Below are 22,376 nucleotides of genomic sequence, written 5' to 3'. Positions count from 1 at the left end.
CGGAAGCACTGGGAACATTTCCTGATACAATTTCAGATATTTATTTCTGTTCATGCCGAGAGGAAGTTGCCTGGCAGCTGTTTTATAAATAAATGCAGTTGTTAAATCAAAGCCACAGACGAATTCCAATTACTCGTTTTACATCTTAACCATATTGCTAAACACCAGCCAATGCTACTACAATGTTATAGCTTGATTTGCAAAATAATGGCAATGCCAGACATCAGGATGTTTTCCAGGCAAGTCACAATCAGCCAGGACTGTGAGGCACATTTGCTAGTACAGCTGCTGATAGTTTATTTATTTATATATCACATTTAGAAACCTCCCATCTCCCTTACAGAGTGACTCTGGGTGGTATACAAGTGAAACATGTTGTGGAAGTGAGAGGATTGTGCTGCCCTGCTTGACCTCCAGCTGATATTACTGTTAGTCATTGCTGGGACTGGCTGTGGGAGAATAACTTTGGCCCACTTTCTGTTCTTTTTACCATTTTTTTTTCAACCAGAAAGCTCAGGCTTGGCTCTAACCCCAGTTTGCTCATTAATTAAACTTTCTGATTACCCTGTGTGGGTGTTGGATCAATTCAGGGATTTCGATTACTGCTCAAATAATTCAGCTGATTTACATATCTGAATATCATGTAGCGTACCAATCCATTTTTAAAAATCATATATCAATTTTAACTTCTAAGATATCAAGCTTCCTCTTTACTCTGCACCAAAGCCAAATGTACCATGGCTATTGGAGTTTTTTGTGTCATGTTCTCATGAAATTGCCTTCTTCTCATCCCCAGCTCATACTGTTAGAAGGTTAAAATCATCTTAAGCTGTTCAATTTTTAAAATAGTCTTTTCCCTCTTCTATTGAATCTTAAAACAGTCTGGCATGCTTCCTTGACCAATAACGTACTGACACAGCCGTGACGAGGTTCTGGTATATAATTTTCTATTAAAGATTTAGACTTCAGTATTAAAAGCTAATACAAACTAAATTAAAGGGGGAAAAAACAGTAGTAAGAGAGAGGGAAAAGTGGAATAAAAAATATGATAAAAAGAAAAGAAATATATAAAGAAGCAACGTAATTACAAGTATAGGCAAATTCAGTAACTCTTCATTCTCTGTAAGGTTATTAACAAGTATTTCTTCATCCCATATCCCATCTCTTATCTATAAAATAAATCCATAAAACATCAATTTTTGAATCCTGATGTCAGTGAAATGTCTGTAAAGAATTGACAAAACTTTGCAAACAGAGAAAGCCTTATTTTATCCTTTTCAAATAAACCAACTTTATATTTTTTCCTTTTCCTTTTAACCTACGTAATCATTAGTTCATCCAAATATGTGGTAGGATTTTATTTCTTTTCAATTCTTCTTTATCCGATCACACAGATTTCTTCAAGGATTTAATAAGCCTCTTTCTAGATCCAATAAGAAAACATTTTCCAGGTCACCGTCTTTGTTTATCATTTGTATTCTTGCTTTCATTTTCAAAACTTCAGCCAATTTGTTTTGTATATCCAATAAAACATTACTTTCCAAATTGTTTTCTTGGCCTGTTATTTATAAGTCCACTTCCATGCTTTCTCCATCTTGTCAAATAAAATTAGCTCTACATCTGTCACTCCTTCATTATCATCTTTTGGATATAATTTATCCATAGCATCAGATATCATTATTGACACTTTTGACACTGTGGCTACTAAATTGTGGGTCCATTCTTCAACAATCTCCTTTGACATTTCCAATGTTATGACTGTTTATATCATTTGGTAAATCCAAGTTAATCAACACAAAGGAAGACGTGCATTTTTCTTCTTCTTCTTAGAATCTCTACTCCCCTCCAGTGTCCAGTTTTTACAACCATAAAACTCGCTCATCATTGTAAGGAGGAAAGATAACCAAAATAATTCTGGTTCCCCTTACAAGCTTTTTTTTTTTTAATCTGGTGAGCATCCAAAGAGAGAAAAGGAGTAAGGGTTATTATTACCACCAGAATTATTTTTTCCTTTCCTTTTCTGTGTAGTACATTCTAAATGCTGAGAATTACTTATTCATTACTGCAGGTCTTTCATAAGGTAAAAAATGGCGACTGTGTATGTATTCTCTTTTGATTCTTAATGCAAAGGAGATTGATAAATCATTGCACCATCTTTCTCAGGAGCTGTGTAGAATGTTATTTAGCTTCTGCTGATCTACTGCATCAGGAAGACTGCGCTGAAAAATGTAAATTGGTTGACGCAATGATCAGTCATGATGAAGGTCTGTACTTTAATTTATTGCTTGGCTATTATTAGTTGTAGCAATCGGTTTACTAGTTCTTGCTGCTTGCATGGGATAGGTGAGTGTGTGTGTGTGTGTGTGTGTGTGTGTGTGTGTGTGGTGCGCACATAGGATATGTGTTTAAATGTATATTTTCAATTGTCCCTCATGGAACATTTTTCAATAGCATTAAGCTAAAGCTACTCAGGCTCAGGGCTTCGATGTTGCATTTGCTTGTCTGTTGATGTTCTTCTGTGATTTATTTGCAGTTTATCACAATGAATGTGAAGCTGTAATGGCTACAATGCTGCCTCCTCTCTTCAGTCTGCATACAAAAAATCACAAGACTGACAACTGAGGGTTTTTTTTTAATTAACTATGTTGATAAGATAAGATAGTGTTCTTCACACCTGAGACAACAGAGTAGGAATATATATCCAAGGATGGACTGCATAGTACAGTTGAATAGTTGAAAAAATAATAAGAATCGGTAACTGTGTTCAGTATACATTTGCATGGAATAGTTGCCCTACTCTTCCTAATAATCAGTCTGGTCCTGTTTTTCCCCCCTATCTCTGTGCTATGAACATCCTTGGCTGTAAAGATGGATTATTACTAAAGGGAGAAGTACACAGAAAACTCACTTCAACATGAAAGATGGGAACGGGGCTATTATATCTACTCTTACTTGCTCTTCCTCCCTTCTCAATCTGTCTTTACTGGCAGATTTTATTTCCACATTTCAAACATTAAATATTTCCTCTCAATGTGCCAGATTGACCAAAATTCAGCTGGGTATTAGTGAGAAAGAAAAAAAGGAACAAAGCAATTTTTCATTATTTGTTCTTTTGCTGAGTTTATTGAAATATATTTCCAAACCTCCTAAACAGTTGAAACTCTCCCACAAAGGGAAAGTCAAAACCAGTACTGCAAATGTAAAAAGAAGAAGTAAATAATGCAAATTAAAAGATGCACAGAATGAAATCAGAATAAAGGACAACAGCAATTTGAAAGAATTTACAAATCAATGCTTATCTGTTTAAAAGAATTTAAAGGAGTAAAGCAGTGGTGGTTTCTAACCAGTGTTACCACCGGTTCACTTCGCACACGCTCTTTGCGCGTGATCGGCAAACCTAAAGGTTGTCTCAGACGTTATCTTTGGCATCAGTGTTACATTTCTAGCAAGAGATTCCCAGATAGGAATGCAAAGGAGATAAACCAGGGAGGGACATTGACTAGCGAGCCATTGTTACACAAGGGGAAATATGAGAAGAGGATATAGATTTTTAATTCAGGGAAGGAATTAAATATTAAGAAATTAGTCTTAATAATCTGAGACTGCCAGCTGCTTTCACTTTATTGTGTAATAAAAAAGATCCAATCCAACCATGTTGTGCTGAGTTTCTGGGAAGCCTCAGCTACATCAGCCTCCCCTCTGGAGAGATGGACATTGAGGCCTTGTATAGGAAGAGGTAAGCCACCCTATTTATCTGACCACACGGATTGAAAGGTTCCAATCCACACAACAGATGCTTTTTTTAAAAAATGTAGTCTTGTCTGGTGCCAGCAGCCATAGCAGCCAGCCGTTCAGTAAATCTTAATCCAAACACACTGTTTAATATCCTTGAGAGTACTGTGTTTTATAGTGTACAAAAAGATTCCAGTGATGTGTTCCACTATCGCTTAAGTTATCTAGTGACAGCCTCCTTAAAAATGATGCTCCGTGATACCTGAAATAGTTGTATATAGAAAGATGTGTTTTACAATCTACATCTTTGTTACATTGTATATAACAGGGCTGTCAAACTCCCGGCCCGCGGGCCAGATGCATCATGTGCTGGCCATGCCCACGCCCAGTTTAGCAAAGGGGAAAAAAGTCCCAATATGTCACGTGATGACGCCATGACGCTGTGAGTTTGACACCCCTGGTGTATAATATAATACCTCCAAATTAGATGTTTGTCCACTCTCTTGAGATCTCTCACAATTTAAGGGGAGTTTCAAATTATGCAAGCTAAATTCATCAGTTGTTCTTATACCAGTGATGTCAATGGAGATTCCCAGAGAAATATGACTTAATCTGCCAATCAAGAAATATAATTCTCTAAATAGTGAGAAAAAAGGAGAACATTTTATCTGCTACATGAGGTTATGTGTAATCAGAATGAATACTAAAGGTAACTGTAGTGGTTGGTCGCAGGCAAGACAATCAAAGTTGCTATCCACACTTTGCAGACATGAGCTCACTTTTAATTCAGACAAATACAATAATGTGCAACATCCAAATCAGCTGCCAGACCAACTGCAACTTGAAACTGATTGCCACAAATTGCTAAGAGCACAGCAGAGCATACTTTCAAAAATGGAAACAACCCAAAATATATACACATTCTGTTGTGCTGGTATGCAAATGTTTAAATATGTCGGGTGTGACAAAAATATTATTTTTAGAGCCTGAGAATATTTGGAGAAAAGAAAACCGCTTGGTGTAAAATAATCTTGTGAGTGTTTATATGACCTGCATATCATGTTATATACCTATTACAGGATATCATACTCAACTATTTAACTGGATCAGCATAATTTATAAACAAAAAAAAAACTAGTGTGAAGAGATCAAGTGACATTGCTAAAGCAATGAAAATAATTCTTCCAGAAAAACGGGGGTGGGGGTGTCTTTAGAATAGTTTTTAAAAAGTCCCTTTCTTTAGGTAAATACTCTTTTTTTTTAAGGGTATTCTATTTCCTATTCACTTTTTCAAAAACATATTCTGCTGATTTTAAACTTTGAGAAAATGTCTGTATGGTTGATAACTTTAGTGAAAACTTATTCTGAAAAAATATATAATGTAGGTAGGCAATGAGAACAATGCCATATATTACAAAAATACAGATAAGCTGTGGTGCAACATGAAACTTACAAATCACTTTATTTAGAATGGCTCCCCATAGAATCCTTTTTCTAACATGGCTATAGATTTCACAGAAACTTTATTATTATTTTGAGTTATATTGATGAGACATGAGAATCTCTGGTAGTATTGGCCTAGGGGTCTACATTTGCAGATTCCGTTCTTATTTATGTTGTCTGCTCCCTCATGCATATTCCACCTTTTTTAAGCCGCTTGAATAAACATCAAAAGCACTGTGTCTGAGGAAATTTAGGTGAAAGCATTGATTACCAATCTGGGAATACCTTACATTGCTTTTATCTGTGTTGCCTTGAAGTGCATTCTTTATTCCTGTCATGATTTCTTTTTAGTTATTAGGTACATGATGTTAATTTTTTTTTAATAGCAGCATTCTGTCAGCAATAAATGGCATTTCTCTTGAAAAGGATTAGTATTTTTATGAGGGAATATCCTGTACACTGAAACATCATCTAGATATTCTACTAGTAGCAAAAAGATAAAGAGGACATGTTTACTGTAATGAAGATTACAGGTAGTCCTCAATTTACAACCACAATTGAGCCCAAAATTTCTGTTGCTAAGTGAGACATTTCGTAAGTTAGTTTTGCCCCATTTTACAATCTCTCTTGACACATTTGTTAAGTGAATCACTACAGTTGTTGAGCCACAGTGGTGCAGTGGTTAGAGTGCAGTACTGCAGGCTACTTCTACTGCCTGCCGCTGCCTACAATTTGGCAGTTCAAATCTCACCAGGTTCAAGGTTGACTCAGCCTTCCGAGGTGGATAAAATGAGGACCCAGATTGTTGGGGGCAATATGCTGACTCTGTAAACTGCTTAGAGAGGGCTGTAAAGCACTGTGAAGCAGTATATAAGTCTAAGAGCTATTGCTATTGCTAGTAACATGGTTGTTAAGTGAATCTGGCTTACCTATTGACTTTCTTGTCAGAAGAAGGTCACAAGACCCAGGGACACTGCGACCAGCATAAATAGAAGTTGGTTGCTAACTGTATGTATTTTGGTCATGTGACCATGGGGATGCTGCAATGGTCATAAGTGTGAAAAATGGTCATAAGTCACTTTTTTTCAGTGCCGTTGTAACTTTGAACGGTCACTAAATGAACTGCTGTAAGTCAGGGACTACCTGTACTCTATTCCCTTGATAGCTTTTGCAGCTTCCTTAGAAGCATTTCCAATTCAATAAATTTCCCATACTTGACCAACTTGATGGTCAACACAGATTGGCAATATCTGGACCTTCTCATCTGATCAATGCAAAGAGTAACAACAACAACAACAACAAAAAAAAGGAAACTGCCCCCTCCAACAGTAGAACAATTATTTGTAAATCCTTTAGTATATTTCCAGCTTTGTTTCTTAGTGCCTGTTAAAAATAACCGGATGTTAGAAATTGTTTGATCTTCGTAATAACTGCCTGAGACGTCTCTCTCTGAACTGTAAAATGGGTTTTTCCTCATCCTCAGATATTACGGAAGATAAATGGGTTCGTTGTGTGTTACAAGGGAAAAATGAATCTGTTGTCACATTTCTGATGACAGCTAATGAACAGGGGAAAGTCATCATTCACAACATAAAGCAAAAAGGTAAGAAGACATTTAGTCTCGGTAAGCTAAGGAAAGTCGGTGTATATGAACCCTCCTAACATATATCCCAGAGGTGTCAGACTCAAGGCCCTGGGGGCCGGATCCAGCCCGTGAGGTACTTAGATCTGGCCCGCGGTGCTGCCCTGGAAACAGCAAAGGACCAAACCGTGGTGCTTCTGCCAGTAAAATGGAACTCGGGAGAGCTCCACGCGGCCCTCCCAAGCTCCGTTTTCACTGGCAGAGGGTTGCAGGAAGCAATGGCAACCGAAAACAGAGCTCGGGAGCCCGTTTTCACTGGCAGAGCACTGGGGCCACCACAGGCGCCCCGACACAAGTGATGTCAAGCTGGCCATAGCCTTGATTATACACACTTTTGTTGGCAGGGTGATGTCTCTGCTTTTTAGTATGCTGTCTAGATTTGCCATAGCTTTCCTCCCCAGGAGCAAGCATCTTTTAATTTCTTGGCTGTAGTCCAGTGGTGAAATGTAAAATTTGTTACTACCAGTTCTGTGGGCATGGCTTGGTGGGGGGGTAATGGGACTGGGTGGGCGTGGCCAACCTTTTTTTTTTTTTACTTTTTTAAAGCATTTTTTTACAACCTATTTGGGCAAATAGGTTGTAAAAAAATGCTTTTAAAAGGTTAAAAAAGGGCTCTGACGATCGCGCTGCTCAGCTGTGATCGTCAGAGGCTTTTTTTTACCTTTTAAAAGCATTCGTTTTACAATCTCTTCGGCTGAAGAGGTTGTAAAAAATGCTTTTAAAAGGCTCTGACGATCCCAGCTGAGTTGCCTGATTGTCAGAGGCTTTTTTTTCTTTTAAAAGCAAAAAAAAAAATGCTTTTAAAATTAAAAAAAAAGCCTCTGATGATCGTGCGGCTCAGCTGGGATCATCAGAGCCTTTTAAAAGCATTTTTTTTTACAACCTCTTCAGCTGAAGGGGTTGTAGAAAAAATGCTTTTAAAAGGTAAAACAAAGCCTCTGATGATTGCGCGGCTCAGCTGGGCATGGGGGGGACAGGGATTTTTGCTATCGGTTCTCCGAACCACCCGCCGCCATCACTACCAGGTCGGGCAATCCGGTCCGAACCAGGAGCATTTCACCCCTGCTGTAGTCCCCATCTGCGGTGATCTTGGAGCCCAGGAAAATAAAATCTGTCACTACCTCCATTTCTTCCCCATCTATTTGCCAGGAATTGAGAGGGCCAGATGCCATGATCTTAGTTTTCTTAATGTTGAGTTTCAAGCCAACTTTTGCATTCTTCTCCTTCACCCGCATCAAGAGGCTTTTTAGTTCCTCTTCACTTTCTACCATTATAGTAGTATCATCTGCATGTCTGAGGTTGTTGATATAGCTCATCTCTACCTAAATGAATGAGGCAGCTATCATACATGCCAATGCTGTGTGTGTACAAAAGAACACATTGGGATTTGAACCATCTTTAAACAAAACCTATACAAAACTGAAAAGTCCACATCAACTTTCCAAATTTTTCCTTCCAACATTTCCAGGATTCTGATAATTATAGATGAAAGTAACATTTACCTATGTTGCAAGTTTCTTCCCTTTTTCCCATATTAATAGCTATTTATTTATTTAACAATTTTCACAATTTTTGCTCTTTTTCCCTACAGATTATCCACAGCCTCCAAATATTACAATGATCATGTTGGGGGTTTCTACTGCAGTGGTCGTCACTGGGATTGTTTTACTTTCCATGTGGAAATTATTTATTTCATTTGAAGACCGTAAAGAAGTGGCTAAATTTGAAGCAGAAAGGTCGAAGGCCAAATGGCAAACGGTATGTTAAAAAATAAAACACAATTCAGGATAACATTATTGTAAATAGTAGCAAGATAAAAATTGCTACTGTAACCATAGTAATGCCAGTTTGGTGTAGTGGTAAAAGCACTGGCCTAGGAGACTGTGTGTCATAGCCCCATTTAGGCATAAAGCTGGCTAGATGACTCTCTCACTCAGCCCAATTTACCTCACAGTAATCAAAACCTTAAGACCAATGCTAACCTGAAGACTAACCCTGACCCTAACTTTAATGTTGCTTTTTGGCTGTAACATTAGGGAAATAAAAACCTAACCCTAACGCTAACCCCAACCCTAAACCTAATGCCAACCCTAACCCTTACCCTCACTCTAATCCTAATCCTAACCACAACCTTAACCCTAATGCCAACTCTAACCCTAAAGCCAATGCCAACGCTAACAGTAACCCTAACAGCAATAGAAGTCCTAGCCCTAATACCAACCCTAACTTTTACCCTAGTGCCAACCCAAACTATAACGCCAATACAAAACCTGCCTCTAACCCAAACCCTAACCTTAATTCAAATCCTAACATCAATGCCAACACTAAGTCTGATGCCTATGCACGGCTTAGAGGGTGCGGGATTGGGGGTCGAACAGGGGGCTAGAGTTTGTACCAATGAGGGTTTTTCCATCAGTACTGTGGGTGGGAGGGGCAGATATGGCGGGAGCAGGGGGCCGTATCCTGTTGTGGGGGCGTGCCCCCGCTGTTTGTGAGCGGTGGCATGTCCCGGCCTCCAATGCTCTTCTCGTTCCCCGGGTTGTGCAGGCCCTCAGGCCCCGGGCCTTCGGTTGATGTTGTGCAACACCAGGTCCGTGGTAAATAAAGCCCCCCTCATTTGTGATCTGGTTCAGGAGTGGGGTGCGGACCTGGTGGGTATTACAGAGACCTGGTTGGGCCAGGAGGGGGGGGTTCCCCTCGTTGAGATGTGCCCACCGGGTTTCTATGCATTCCATCAGCCGAGGTCCCAGGGGAGGGGAGGGGGAGTGGCGGTTCTTGTAAAGGAAGGACTTGTTCCGAGGGAGGCCACTGTACCTCAGATAGCCGGATGTGAGTCCCTCCTTGTGAAGTGGGGACATGGGACGCAGATGGGCTTGCTGATTACGTACCTGGCTCCCTGCCATGTGTCGGCGGCCCTGCCCGAGCTGCTCAGCGTGATTGCCGAGGTGGCGATGGAGACCCCCAGGCTTATGGTCATGGGGGACTTCAACTTGCCATCTGTCGGCGAAGCGTCTGAGGCAGCCCGGGAGTTCATGGCTTCCATGATGGCCATGGACCTGACCCAATTAATTCATGGCCCTACTCACATGGGAGTACACACTCTGGACTTGATTTTTGTCTCTGGCCAGTGGATGAATGATCTTGAGATAGGGGATATAGCGATTGAGCACTTGTCATGGTCAGATCATTCCCTTCTTAGGCTTGACTTTCTAACCACCACACCCCACTGCAGGGAGGCGGAACAGACTAGATGGTTTCGCCCCAGGCGCCTGATGGATCCTGATAGGTTCCAGACAGAACTTGGGCCATTTCCTGAGGCTCTGACTCAGGGCTCGGCTGAAGAGCTGGTGGCTGCCTGGGACAGGGCGGCCGCTGACACTTTGGACCAAGTCGTGCCTTTGCGGCCTCTGACCCGTCGCCAAGTTTACTTGGCTCCTTGGTTTTCCGAGGAGCTGAGAGAGATGAAGCACCAGAAAAGATACCTGGAGAGCGGTTGGAGGACCAGCCGTTCCAAATCTGACCGGATGTCAGCACTTCAACCTGCATAGGAGTTTTTCTTCAAAGACTTTGTTTGAAATGCAATTTATTTGAGACGACCTCGAAACTTGACACCGAACACTGGTGAGGTTTCACATTAAGACCTACCTAGTGGCAATAAAGGCAGCAAAATGTAATTATTTTTCTGCCCTTATCGCATCTGCAGATAATCGCCCAGCTGCCCTGTTTAGGGTGACCCGCTCCTTTCTCCATCTGGGAGTGCGGGAGGATCCCTTACAGGGTTGGGCTGAGGATTTTGTGCAGTAACTGCACGATAAAATCGCTCAAATTCGGGAAAGCTTGGTCTCTGACTGGGTAGGCTCAGGCGGGATGATGGAGGCAGGTCTTGAGAATGTTATTTGGGAAGAGTTTGACCCTGTGGCTCCTGAGGATGTGGACAGGATTCTGGGACGGCTGAACGCGACCACATGTTTATTGGACCCGTGTCCCTCCTGGTTGGTGCTGGCCTCCCGGGAGGTTACGCGAGGCTGGCTCCAGGGGATTATTAACGCTTCTTTGAGTGAGGGTGTCTTGCCTTCCACCTTGAAAGAGGCGGTGGTGTGGCCCCTTCTCAAGAAGCCCTCTCTGGATCCGGCTGTTTTGGCTAACTACCGTCCAGTCTCCAACCTTCGCTTTGTGGCGAAGGTTGTTGAGAGTGTGGTGGCGCGACAGCTTCCACAGTACCTGGATGAAGCTGTCTATCTAGATCCGCTCCAGTCTGGCTTCAGGCCTGGGCACAGCACAGAAACGGCATTGGTCGCATTGGCGGATGATCTCTGGAGGGCTCGGGATAGGGGTTGTTCCTCTATCCTAGTCATGTTAGACCTCTCAGCAGCTTTTGATACCATCGACCATGGTATCATGCTGCGCCGGTTGGAGGGGGTGGGGGTGGGGAGCAACCTTTTTACGGTGGTTCTCCTCCTATCTCTCTGACCGGTTGCAGTAGGTGTTGGCAAGGGGGCAGAGGTCGACCCCGAGGCGCCTTGTTTGTGGGGTGCCACAGGGGTCGGTCCTCTCACCCCTCCTGTTCAACATTTATGTGAAGCCGCTGGGTGAGATCATCCGTGGTTTTGGGGTGGAGTTCCATCAGTACGCTGATGATACTCAGCTGTACATCTCCACCCCAGGCCATCCCAATGATGCCCTTGAAGTGATGTCCCAGTGCCTAGAGGCCGTGCAGGTCTGGATGGGGAGAAACAGGCTCTGACTCAACCCTTCCAAGACCAAGTGGCTGTGGCTTCTGGCGTCCTGATATAGCCAGCTGGTGCCATCGCTGGCTATTGGGAGCGAGTTACTGGCCCCCACGGAGAGGGCTCGCAACTTGGGTGTCCTCCTGGACGCACGGCTGTCTTTAGAAGAGCATATGACAGCCATGGCCAGGGGGGCTTTTTATCAGGTCCGCCTGATTCGCCAGTTGCGTCCCTTTCTGGATCAGGACTCCTTACGCACGGTCACTCAGGCACTCGTCACCTCCCGCCTGGACTACTGTAATTCTCTCTACATGGGACTCTCCTTGAGGAGCACCCGGAGGCTCCAACTGGTACAGAATGTGGCCGCGCGGGGGATTATGGGAGCAATGGGGCGCTCCCATGTGACACCCCTCCTGCGCGAGCTGCACTGGCTCCCAGTGGTCTTCCGGGTGCACTTCAAGGTGTTGGTTACCATCTTTAAAGCGCTCCATGGCTTAGGGCCTGGGTACTTACGGGACCGCCTTCTGCCACCGATAGCCCTCCACCAGCCAGTACGCTCCGACAGAGAGGGACTTCTCAGAGTGCCGTCGGCCAGACAATGTCGGCTGGCGACCCCCAGGGGGAGGGCCTTCTCTGTGGCAGCACCTATCCTCTAGAATGACCTGCCCCCGGAGATACGTAGGATCCCAGATCTCCGTGCTTTTCGCCGTGCCCTTAAAACTTTTTAATTTCATCAAGCCGGGCTGGCTTAACCACCACCACCCTTAGATATTTTTAATTGTTAATTGATTTTAATTGGAGTGTTTTAAATTTATTGGGCCAAAATTTGTTTAATTCTTTTTTTAATTCTTTTTTTAAAAAAATTAAATTTTAAATACAAAAATTTAAATTTTTGTATGTGATGTTTTTATTCTTGGCTGTTCACTACCCTGAGTCCAATGGGAGAAGGGTGGTATAAAAATCTAATAAAATAAATAAATAATATGCTAAACCTAATGCTAACCCTAAACTTAACCCTCACTCTATTCCTAACACTAATGTCAATGCCAACCCTAATCCTGACTTTAAGCTTAATGTTGGCTTTTGGCTGTTACATCAGGGATGCCTAACCCTAATTTAACAGGGGCCTGGTGGCTCAGCAGACTGATAGCATTGTGATTAACACCAGCTGTCTGCAATTACTGTAAGTTCGAATCGCACCAGGCTCAAGGTTGACTCAGCCTTCCATCCTTTCTAAGGTAGGTAAATTGAGGACCCACTTTGTGGGGGCAATAAGCTGACTGTGTATAAATATACAAAAGTATGAAGGCTATTGCTTAACGCATTGTAAGCCGCCCTGAGTCTCCGGAGAAGGGCGGCATATAAATCAAATTTTTAAAAAAAACATTGATTTTTGAGGTGGACTTCAAGAAACACTAACTCTAACCTTAATCCTAACCCTAATGCCAATGCTAGGGAAGAAAAAGAGAGCAAGAAAGACAGACAGACAGACATTTCCCCTAGAAATGGATTTATCCAGCTGGGAAGTTTGAAGTAGAAGACAGAAGGGAAGGGAAGAGGGGGCAATGATTCCTTTATTGCAACAGGACTGGAATCAGAGGAAGAATGATCTGCCCCACTTCTCTCTTAACCCTGGATTTTTGTGTGTGCAGAACTTCTGTTGTGCTTTGTGGCCAACAAAGGGTAACCAGGGATTGCAAGCACAGTTCACTCTTCTTTAAGCCAGCACAATTTTCTCCCAGTTCTATGCTGAGTAGCAGCTTTAGTGTTGCCACGCAGAAGACCCCTTAGTATCCAATAGCCATTGATAAGACCTGTCCTCCGTGAATTTCTATAATCTTTTACAGTCAATCAGAATAGTAGCCATCACCATGTTTAGTACCAAAATAAATCTAAAGTTTGCTTATGTACTATGCAAAGAAGAACTTCCTTTTGTCTGTTCTAAATCTCCTCCCTGGCTGTTGTTAATCACTGGCTATTGTTATGGCAAAGGATGTAAAACATCCCTGTCCATTTTATGCCATGCACGGTTTTGTAAACCTAGAACCTGATCTCCCACACTCAATCAATCTTTTTGCCAAGTCTAAGAGTCCTAGGTAATATAATGCCTCCTGCTGGAGAGATGCAAGAATGCATTTAAATTATTCCCAAGAAACTGAATCCTCAATGCTTTGCTATTATATCTACCTCGCACTTCACAGCCATGTAAGGTGGCTTGCACTTGTGATAAAAGTGCCACATACATGGCAAAAGTCAGTAACATTAATGGAACCTAAACCTGACATAGATCGTTTCTATAAAATGAGCATTTATTTTGGATAAACGGTACCTGCAAAAAGTTATTTGTTTTAGTAAATGTTTAGTATAAGTCGTCTTTGCCAACCAAGGCCCCAACCATACACGAGAATACATTTCCCACGTCTCCAGCTGCACAGCAGACAGAGCTTAGATTAAACAGGCCCCCAGGAGCCCAAGGCCATTTTCCCTCCTTTTTAAGTGCTGCTCCACTGGCAGCTGCTCCAACTGCAGCCTATGTTTCCAGTTCTTCGGGGCAGGTTGGATTACAGGGTTTAGTGACTGTGGTCTAGACAACAGATTTCCTGACATTTTGCCAGCAACTTTGGCTGGCATCTTCAGAGGCAAAGGTGATTTACTATGCAGACCCCAGACAACTGAGCAGGCATGGACTGGGCTTCTGCCTTTGTAGCCAGGTAAGTTGACTTCTGGCCGAGCTGGTTCCTCATGGAATTTCAGGAAATCTGTTACTTAGACCAGTGGCCCCCAACCTTTTGGTCACCAGGGACCAATTCCGTGGACAGAAGTTTTTCCACAGACCGGAGTGGGTGTGATTTTGTGTACTGCCTGCATCCTGCAGATGAGGGCTGATGTTCTGACTTAGGCTTCCCGAGACAGTAAAAAGCACACAATTAATCCCAAATACCCTCTTTTTATTTCAATGGCTGTGAATTCTGTTCATTCTCATTCTGTTCATTCACAGATGAGTCACAAATAGTTGTAAAGAATCCGACAGAAGTCTGCCACAGTCCTTCGGGATAAGGCTGATAAGCACCCACCTTTATCTCCCTTGAAACGCTGCCAAGATCTAATTGGCAATTTGCTTTGCAAGGCCACACGGAGCACAGAGTCAAAATGGAGTTGCAGAACATTGCTTCCTGCAAAGGCTCATGTGCCTTTGCTCCTCCTTTATGTCTTATGGGAGGGGCCAATCATCTCCAAGCCCTACTCCCAAGTCATCCCTTTTAACTGTTGTTGCCTTCTGGCAACTCTGCGCATGTATGCACTGGGAACAGGCTCCCCCTGTTCCTCTGCCTCATTGAGGTCCGACTCTGGAGGCTCTGGAGTTCGCACCTAACTCCCAGATGGCCCTGGCCCCATCTCTGCCTCTGACACAGAGCCCTCGTCCGAGCCTTCCCCAGACTCCAGGACTGGCCCATGTTCCTCCCCAGCCTCCTCACGGTCCGACTCTGCTGCCAGCTCCGCAGGCCGCCGGTGGACCACAACAGCCGGTTTCTGGCAAGCTGTGGACTGGGAACCTCTGACCTACACCACAAACACTAAACCCTGAGGTTCAACATTGCCCAACAGATACTGGACAGGAAAGCCTGCACCAGTTGGTTTTATTTGTTTTTATTGATAATGCTGAGTAGCTGATTCCCATCACCCCATACCTCTTGCTTCCCAGGCACTGGTGTGCAAACAACAATGGGAGTGAAAAGAAAGATCAGCACCCATTTTGCTCTTCGTTGTGAACAGTTTTTTGTTGAAGAGGCTCCGATTAAGATTTTGCTGTTTAATTATTGTGAAGGAATTACAGGAATAGATAAAGTCTAGCTATGTCCATATTACTGTTTGGTTTTAATAATTTTAAAATCAATATTATTTTAAATTCAGCAAATTATGAATCATACCCCCTCCCCAAAAAATCATTTGATATGTTAAAGATAAAGGTAAGGGTTCCCCTTGCACATATGTGCTAGTTGTTCCCGACTCTAGGGGGCGGTGCTCATCTCCGTTTCAAAGCCGAAGAGCCAGTGCTGTCCGAAGACGTCTCCGTGGTCATGTGGCTGGCATGACTAACTGCCAAAGGCGCACTGAACGCTGTGTTACCTTCCCACCAAAGGTGGTCCCTATTTTTCTACTTGCATTTTTTACATGCTTTCAAACTGCTAGGCTGGCAGAAGCTGGGACAAGTAACGGGAGCGCACCCCATTACCCAGCACTAGGAATTTGAACCGCTGAACTGCTGACCTTTCGATCGACAAGCTCAGCATCTTAACCACTGAGCCACCACGTCCCTGTTAGTTGATATATTAGGTTTGTTTAATTAAGCCACAAAATCAGAGGTGAAATATTCTATTACATATAGTGTTTTTCTTCTTTTCTAGGGAACAAACCCCCTCTACAGAGGCTCCACAACAACTTTTAAGAATGTAACATACAAACAAAAAGAAAGGCAACGTGGCAGTCCTTGCAATGCATACTAATAATTCAAAATTATGAAGAAAAGTTTCGGAAAACTTTTATTTAAAAAAAGGAAGTTTGCTCCGTTTTCTTCTAAATTTGTTTGGATGGGTGTAGTAAAATTACTATGGTGGTATGGAAGTTTTAAGGTGAGAGCATATGTGCTTTTAAAAGTTGGACTGTTTTGGAACCAGGCAGGGAGCTGAGCAGCAGTAGAGGAGATTAAATGACAAAGAACCATCTGGGCATATAGGAATGCACCAATTAAGCATGACATGAAAATAATATCTGGTGCAATTTTGCTGTAATGAGATTTGGGGATTGGTCTGAATGACCTTTCAAGAAACCCATTTCAAGTATTCCTTCTGATCTCAAAGTAATTCAAGATGTTAGAACAAACCATCTTCTCAATCTCTGCTAAGGAGTTATAGTTCAGCCAGTTTTGTCAGTCCCAGTCAGCATTTTATTGCAAGTTGAAGATACACCTTTAGAGTATTTGCACCTTAAATATTACCAGATAAAGAAACAGATTTCAGTTTTAAAAGAAAGAAAACCTTGGGAGAGAAAAATGATTTATTAATAAAGTACCCAGCACTTACAGCTGTATTCTTAACCATGGTGCAATCTTAGGTATTCTGTTTAGAAGTCCCATGAAGTTAAATGAGACTGTTTCCTATGAAATGTTTAGCCTCTAGAGTAGAGGTTGATGGATTGAGGAGAGCCATGTTGACTACAGATAAATGAAGGTGGTGGTGAGGGATATGTTGCTGGCTAAGAACACAATATGTATCGCCATTTCTTTGGTACCTTTCAGAGTCTTCACCCATTTGATTTTTGTATTGTATCCAATGGCATCTCTGGTGAACAGCCATTTTGCCCTCTAGGGCAGGGGTCAGCAACCCGCGACTCTGGAGCCACATGTGGCTCTTTCATCTGTTGTGGCTCCCTGTCACTGGTCAAAGGGGGAAGCATGGCGCACCAGGAGGAGACTCTATGGCAAGGGGCGGGTTTTCCAGTCGGCTCCACAATTGATAGGGCTTTCAGTTAAGACAGGTAGAGGAAAAAGGATGCCACACTATGAGGAGAATCTATGGTGGGGAAACCGAACTTCCGGTCAGCTCTAGAATTGAACGGGGAGCTTCCGGTTAGGACCTTTGTGGTTAGGACCTGGTGTTTTCTTTTCTGTGGGAAACGGGTCCAAATGGCTCTTTGAGTGCTTAAAGTTGCCGACCCCTGCTTTAGGGCAACCAGAATACATACCATGTGCTTTCCAAATTACAATATATCTAATGACCCCAAATGTTGAGGACCTATGATTTAAGGGAGTTGTTTTTTTTCCAAATATGTAAATAAGATTTAATACAGTGGGTCTCAAAGATTTGCTATGCTGCAAATATGGTTTTTGATAATGCAAATTTTAAAAGATTGTTTTTTTAAAAAACAGAGAGTATGTGTGTTTTATCCTGAAACATATGTTTGATAATGGTGATGGGAGTTTTTACTATGAATGTACTGTGCATTTAAGACACTGGAAACGTCTGTTGTTTTTACTGAAATGGTTTTGACCTAAGGCTGGACCTAAAATAAGGCAAAAACATTATCAGTACCATAATATTATTATTACTCTTTGGAGTCCTTCGGCATTATTTTCTAATATGCAAATGGAACAGGTTTTTTTTTAAAGGAATGTTATGTTACATTTTTAATATGTTGATATGTAAACTGATTTTTTAAATTGTTTTCACATAGATTCTGTGATATAAAATGGATTAGTAAAAGAAAGTCAAATATTTTGACTGAGATTGATTTTTACAAACCCTGATATCTATAAACTGGTCTACATTTTACCTGTGCATGTTATATGAACCAGCTGGTGTGATTAACTTACAGGTAGTCCTTGACTTATGATCATTCATTTAGTGACCATTTTAAGCTACAATGGCACTGAAAAAAGTGACTTTTGGGTGGCCCTTGCACTTATGTCCAGTGCAGTGGCCTTACGGTACTTGAGTGCTATTCAGGCACTTGGCAACTGGCATGTATTTATGAGTGTTACAGTGTCCCGGGATCATGTGATCACTATTTGTGACCTTCCTAGCTGGTTTCCGACAAGCAGTCAATAGGGAAGCCAGCAAAGAATGTCACAAATCATGATCATGTGAGGTCTTGCTTAAAAATTGCAGCGTGTTGCTTAACCACTGTGGCTAAAAAGGTAGAATCAGGTGCAATCATGTGCTCCTTTACATAATGACCGTACCACTTAATGAAAATTTTCTGGTCACAATTGTGGTTATAAGTCAAGAACTACCTGCAAACTATGGTTTAATTCACTAAGGTTAAACATCAGGTTTAATTCACTAAGGTTAAACATCAGGTACAACCATTCAACCTCCTTGAAATTTATTTTTAAACCCTCCTCCTCTGGTCAACTTACTATTCCTGCATAGATGACCTCATTGGTAGGGGACTGGAGGCTAAAACATATGAAGAATGGTTGCAGGAATTGGGTATGTCTGGTTTAATGAAAAGAAGGACTAGGGGTGACATGGTAGCAGTGTTCCAATATCTAAGGGGCTGCCACAAAGAAGAAAGGATCAACCTATTCTCCCAAGCACCAGAAGGCAGAATAAGAAGCAATGGATGGAAACTAATCAAAAAGTTGAACCAACGTAGAACTAAGGAGACATTTCCTGACAGAAGAATTAATCAGTGGAACAACTTGCCTCCAGTATCTGTGGGTGCTCCATCACTGGAGCTTTTCAAGAAGAGACTGGACAATCATTTGTCTGAAATGGTACGGGATCTCCTGGTTGAGCAGAGGTTTGGACTAGAAGACTTCCAAGGTTCCTTCCAACTCTGTTGTTTTGTTCTTCTATTCTGGTAACCTGTGATCTAAATTGTCTATTTATTGCTTCTGATTTAGTGGGTCACTGTAAATTTCCCAGAGTTGGCTTCTTTCTTTCTTTTCTCAGCAGCCCAGACCTATCTTTCAGATGACTGAGAGACATTTTGTGAAATAAAGCTGATGAGTCAGAAAGCTGAGGAGGAAGAAAGCAGGGCTGTACATCAATCAGACTGCCTTTCCTCATGCTATGAAAGAGATACATTACCCAAGTGGTTTTCTGTAACATGACTATTAAGTTTGTATATGATAAAAATAAATGCATATGTTTAAAAACATGTGACTAAATGAGCTAATTATTATCCACTTTTGCGAAACATGTAATAGACAGCAGTTGTATATACATATTTCTGTGTATGTGTATAGTAAAGAAACCCACACAATTTTACTGAAAAAATTATACCGTGTTTCCCCGAAAATAAGGCCCTGTCTTATATTTTTCTAAATCCTGAAATAAGCGCTTGGCCTTATTGCCATGCGCTCAAAAGCCCAATTGGGCTTATTATCAGGGGATGTCTTATTTTGGGGAAAACAGGGTAGTAATAAAAACTAATACAAGATAATCTCAGACACAGAAAGGGAGAGAATAAAAAGTGCAAAGAAAAAGTAAGAAAAGGAAAGAGTGAAATAAGGAAAAAGAAAACAAATATATAAAGAAATGACTTTCAATTTCCACCATGTATAATAAACTTTCATAGCTCTTTACCCCCTATAAGTTTTCCAACAGAAATTTCTTCTTCCCTTAACTCATCCCTTATCTGTAAGCAAATCCATAAGGTATCAACTTTTTAATCCGGATATCAGCAAAAAGCCTATAAAGAGTTGCTAGAATTTGATAAAAACATCTTATTTTAACCTTGATCAACTAAACCAACTTTATACTCCTTCCTTTTACTTCTCAAAAACTTTATCTTAATTCATTCAAATATTGTCATAGAATTATTTTGTCCAATAAGACAAACCAGGATCCATTGAGTCAGTGTTTCAGAGATACTCCTTCCTTCCTTCCTTCCTTCCTTCCTTCCTTCCTTCCTTCCTTCCGTCCGTCCATCCCGTCCCTTCCCTTCCTAGCAGGCAGGTACTGTATGTGATTGCTTCTGGGTAGGGGTTGTGGAATTGTGTAAATGGCTAGTTAGTTGTCTGGAAACATTGAAAATGAGAATCACATGACCATATGGTGTGGGTCCTGAACTAGCAGCAGCCTGGCAGTGCTGAAGCAGCCACAACTTCCCCAAATTTGATTTCCTTCATAGAAATGGGTCCCAGAATTCCATAAGTTAGTCCATTTGAGATGCCTTGATTGAAAACATTTTGCCCTACTAATATGCACCATTTAATTTAATTTGATTAATTAAATTTATATGCCGCCCCTCTCCGAAGACTCAGGGTGGCTCACAATACATTTAAAAAATCATTATAAAAAGACATTGAAAAATTAAAAAAACATTAAAAACATTAAAAACTCATTCACACCATTCATTTCACCCCCTTAAAGGTTACAGACATGAGAATTTTAGCAGTATATAGATTCTTCTTTGTCCCACTGCATAGCTGCCTTTGAGGCTTTAACAAAGCAAACCTAATTTAAAAAAACATCCAAGTCATTCTTTTCATTTATCATTTGTATTTCCCTTTTAATTTTTAAAACTTAAGTCAGGTTCCTATATACATCCAGTATAGAGTCCTTATTGGGGTCATTCTCTTGGCCTGTCACTTTTACTTCCATTTTAAAAGTCTTCTCTGTAATCTACATTTTTTAAATCCAATATTTCTGATTCTACTATTTCTGCATCAAGCAACATTGTTTTACATCTGTCATTCCTTCATTAACTTCCTTTAAAAATGGTATATCCATAGAAGCAGATATTGTTACTGATATTGTTGATATCATGGCTACTAATTTCTGAACTCTTCAAAGATCTCCTTTTCTATTTCCAATGTTATAGTGTTTAATATCATTTTGTAAATCTTAATCCTAATCGAAACCAAAAGCAGGGTTTTTTTTTTCTTTTTGCCTGGAATCTTTAGTCCCCGTTAGTGTCTAATTTATATCAAAAAGTTTCTAATCTCTGTTATGACTTACAATAAACAAAATAATTTTGGTTCCCACAAAAAGCTGTTTATATAATTATTTCCAAAACCTTTAACTAAAAGTTTCAATATTACAAATTTGTCTGAATCCTTAATTCATTTATATCTTTCTTGGTTCAAAATCTTATTTAGCTATTTGCCATTTATTTGAAATTCTTTGGATTCTTAAATCTATAGTAATTTTTCTTTGTTCAGAATTAGAAAATAGACTCACGAGGTGGCTTTTCAAATTTACCATTCCAAAGATCTCTAATAACTTTTAAATGGTTAGATGACCAATTTCTGAAAGTGATTAGATTAGTGTGAGGTTAGTGAATGTCACATCCTTTTTAAGGTTCTGCCACATTCCAGCTTGTGAACAAGATAATTAATCCCTTCCTCTCCCGGCATTCAGACAGTTACCCTGTGGTCTCCTCAGGAGGAACAGGGATCTGGAGTACATGTTGATGATCTCCTGTCCTTTCCTTGCCCAAAGAGGTTCCAAAGAACTGCTTTACTCACCTGTTCTTCAGTCTTTTCTGTGGTCTTCATTTCCACTCTCTAGGAAACATGTTTAATTCATCATGCCCCCACTGGAACTGCATATTTCGATAGTTCTAACGTGACTCTGAACAGGTGTATGAGAAGAGTTGGTGCCACCAACATCCAAACATAGAATTAAAGAAACAGCAAGTGTGAAAAGTCATCATATCTCTCAAAAATGTATTCTCAGGTTAGAAGTTCACATCTCAGCATTCAAGTATCTGTTTGTTTGGATAATTCAACAGGATGATTAGACAACTCAGAGTGAATTATCTATGGATGTTATTCATAATTTTATACACAATATCAAATTATAAAAACAGTATGTCAGTAGATCCAATAACACCATTGTGACATACAGTAAATGTTATATTACTCTTTAAAGGCAATTGATGTTCTACTTGGCCATTTCGCATGTGTTTACTAAGCCACAATGTGGCTTAATTTTGGCTTTGTAAACCCATTGTGGTTTACCAGTTGATATGTTGGGTGAGCCAGCTAATGTGAAACAGAAAGCTATGTTATATTCATAGATCCAGCAGAGATATTTTTATGTTTTATAAGTATGAAACCATTTTTTAAGAAATAGCTCCTCTTTCAAATACCAAGTTGCATGCCAAAGGCCATATTCTAAACAGATTATAGGTGTTTCATTATAACCATTCAATTAAATACAATGAAATTATTATCCCTTTATAATTTCTCTTTCTGTGGTATTAAAAATCACAATTTAACTGCAATTTTTTTAATGACCCTTTGAACCATATGCAACACTGGCAAACTGTATATGGCCCTGTGACTCCAGATTATGGACCTGTTTTATACTTCTGGAAAG

General features: G+C 41.0%; 1 protein-coding gene across 2 annotated transcripts in view; it reads left to right on the top strand.

The window, feature by feature from the left end:
- The window catches only part of ITGB6 (integrin subunit beta 6), a 91,342-nt gene extending 72,138 nt beyond the window's left edge, over positions 1 to 19,204 (top strand). For both annotated transcript variants that reach the window (XM_034426061.3, XM_087881971.1), the window contains exons 13-16: positions 2,164 to 2,264; positions 6,659 to 6,778; positions 8,409 to 8,575; positions 15,951 to 19,204. In XM_034426061.3, the coding sequence (XP_034281952.2) occupies positions 2,164 to 2,264; positions 6,659 to 6,778; positions 8,409 to 8,575; positions 15,951 to 16,049 (487 nt within the window). In that variant the 3' untranslated portion in view covers positions 16,050 to 19,204. The remainder of the gene's footprint in view (positions 1 to 2,163; positions 2,265 to 6,658; positions 6,779 to 8,408; positions 8,576 to 15,950) is intronic.
- Positions 19,205 to 22,376: the final 3,172 nt, after the last annotated feature.

The sequence above is a fragment of the Pantherophis guttatus genome, chromosome 1, assembly GCF_059756535.1.
Source record: "Pantherophis guttatus breed Tessera chromosome 1, ASM5975653v1, whole genome shotgun sequence".
NCBI lineage: Eukaryota > Metazoa > Chordata > Lepidosauria > Squamata > Colubridae > Pantherophis > Pantherophis guttatus.
Note: the sequence above shows the minus strand (reverse complement) of the source record. Positions and strands in the feature narration are given on the sequence as shown.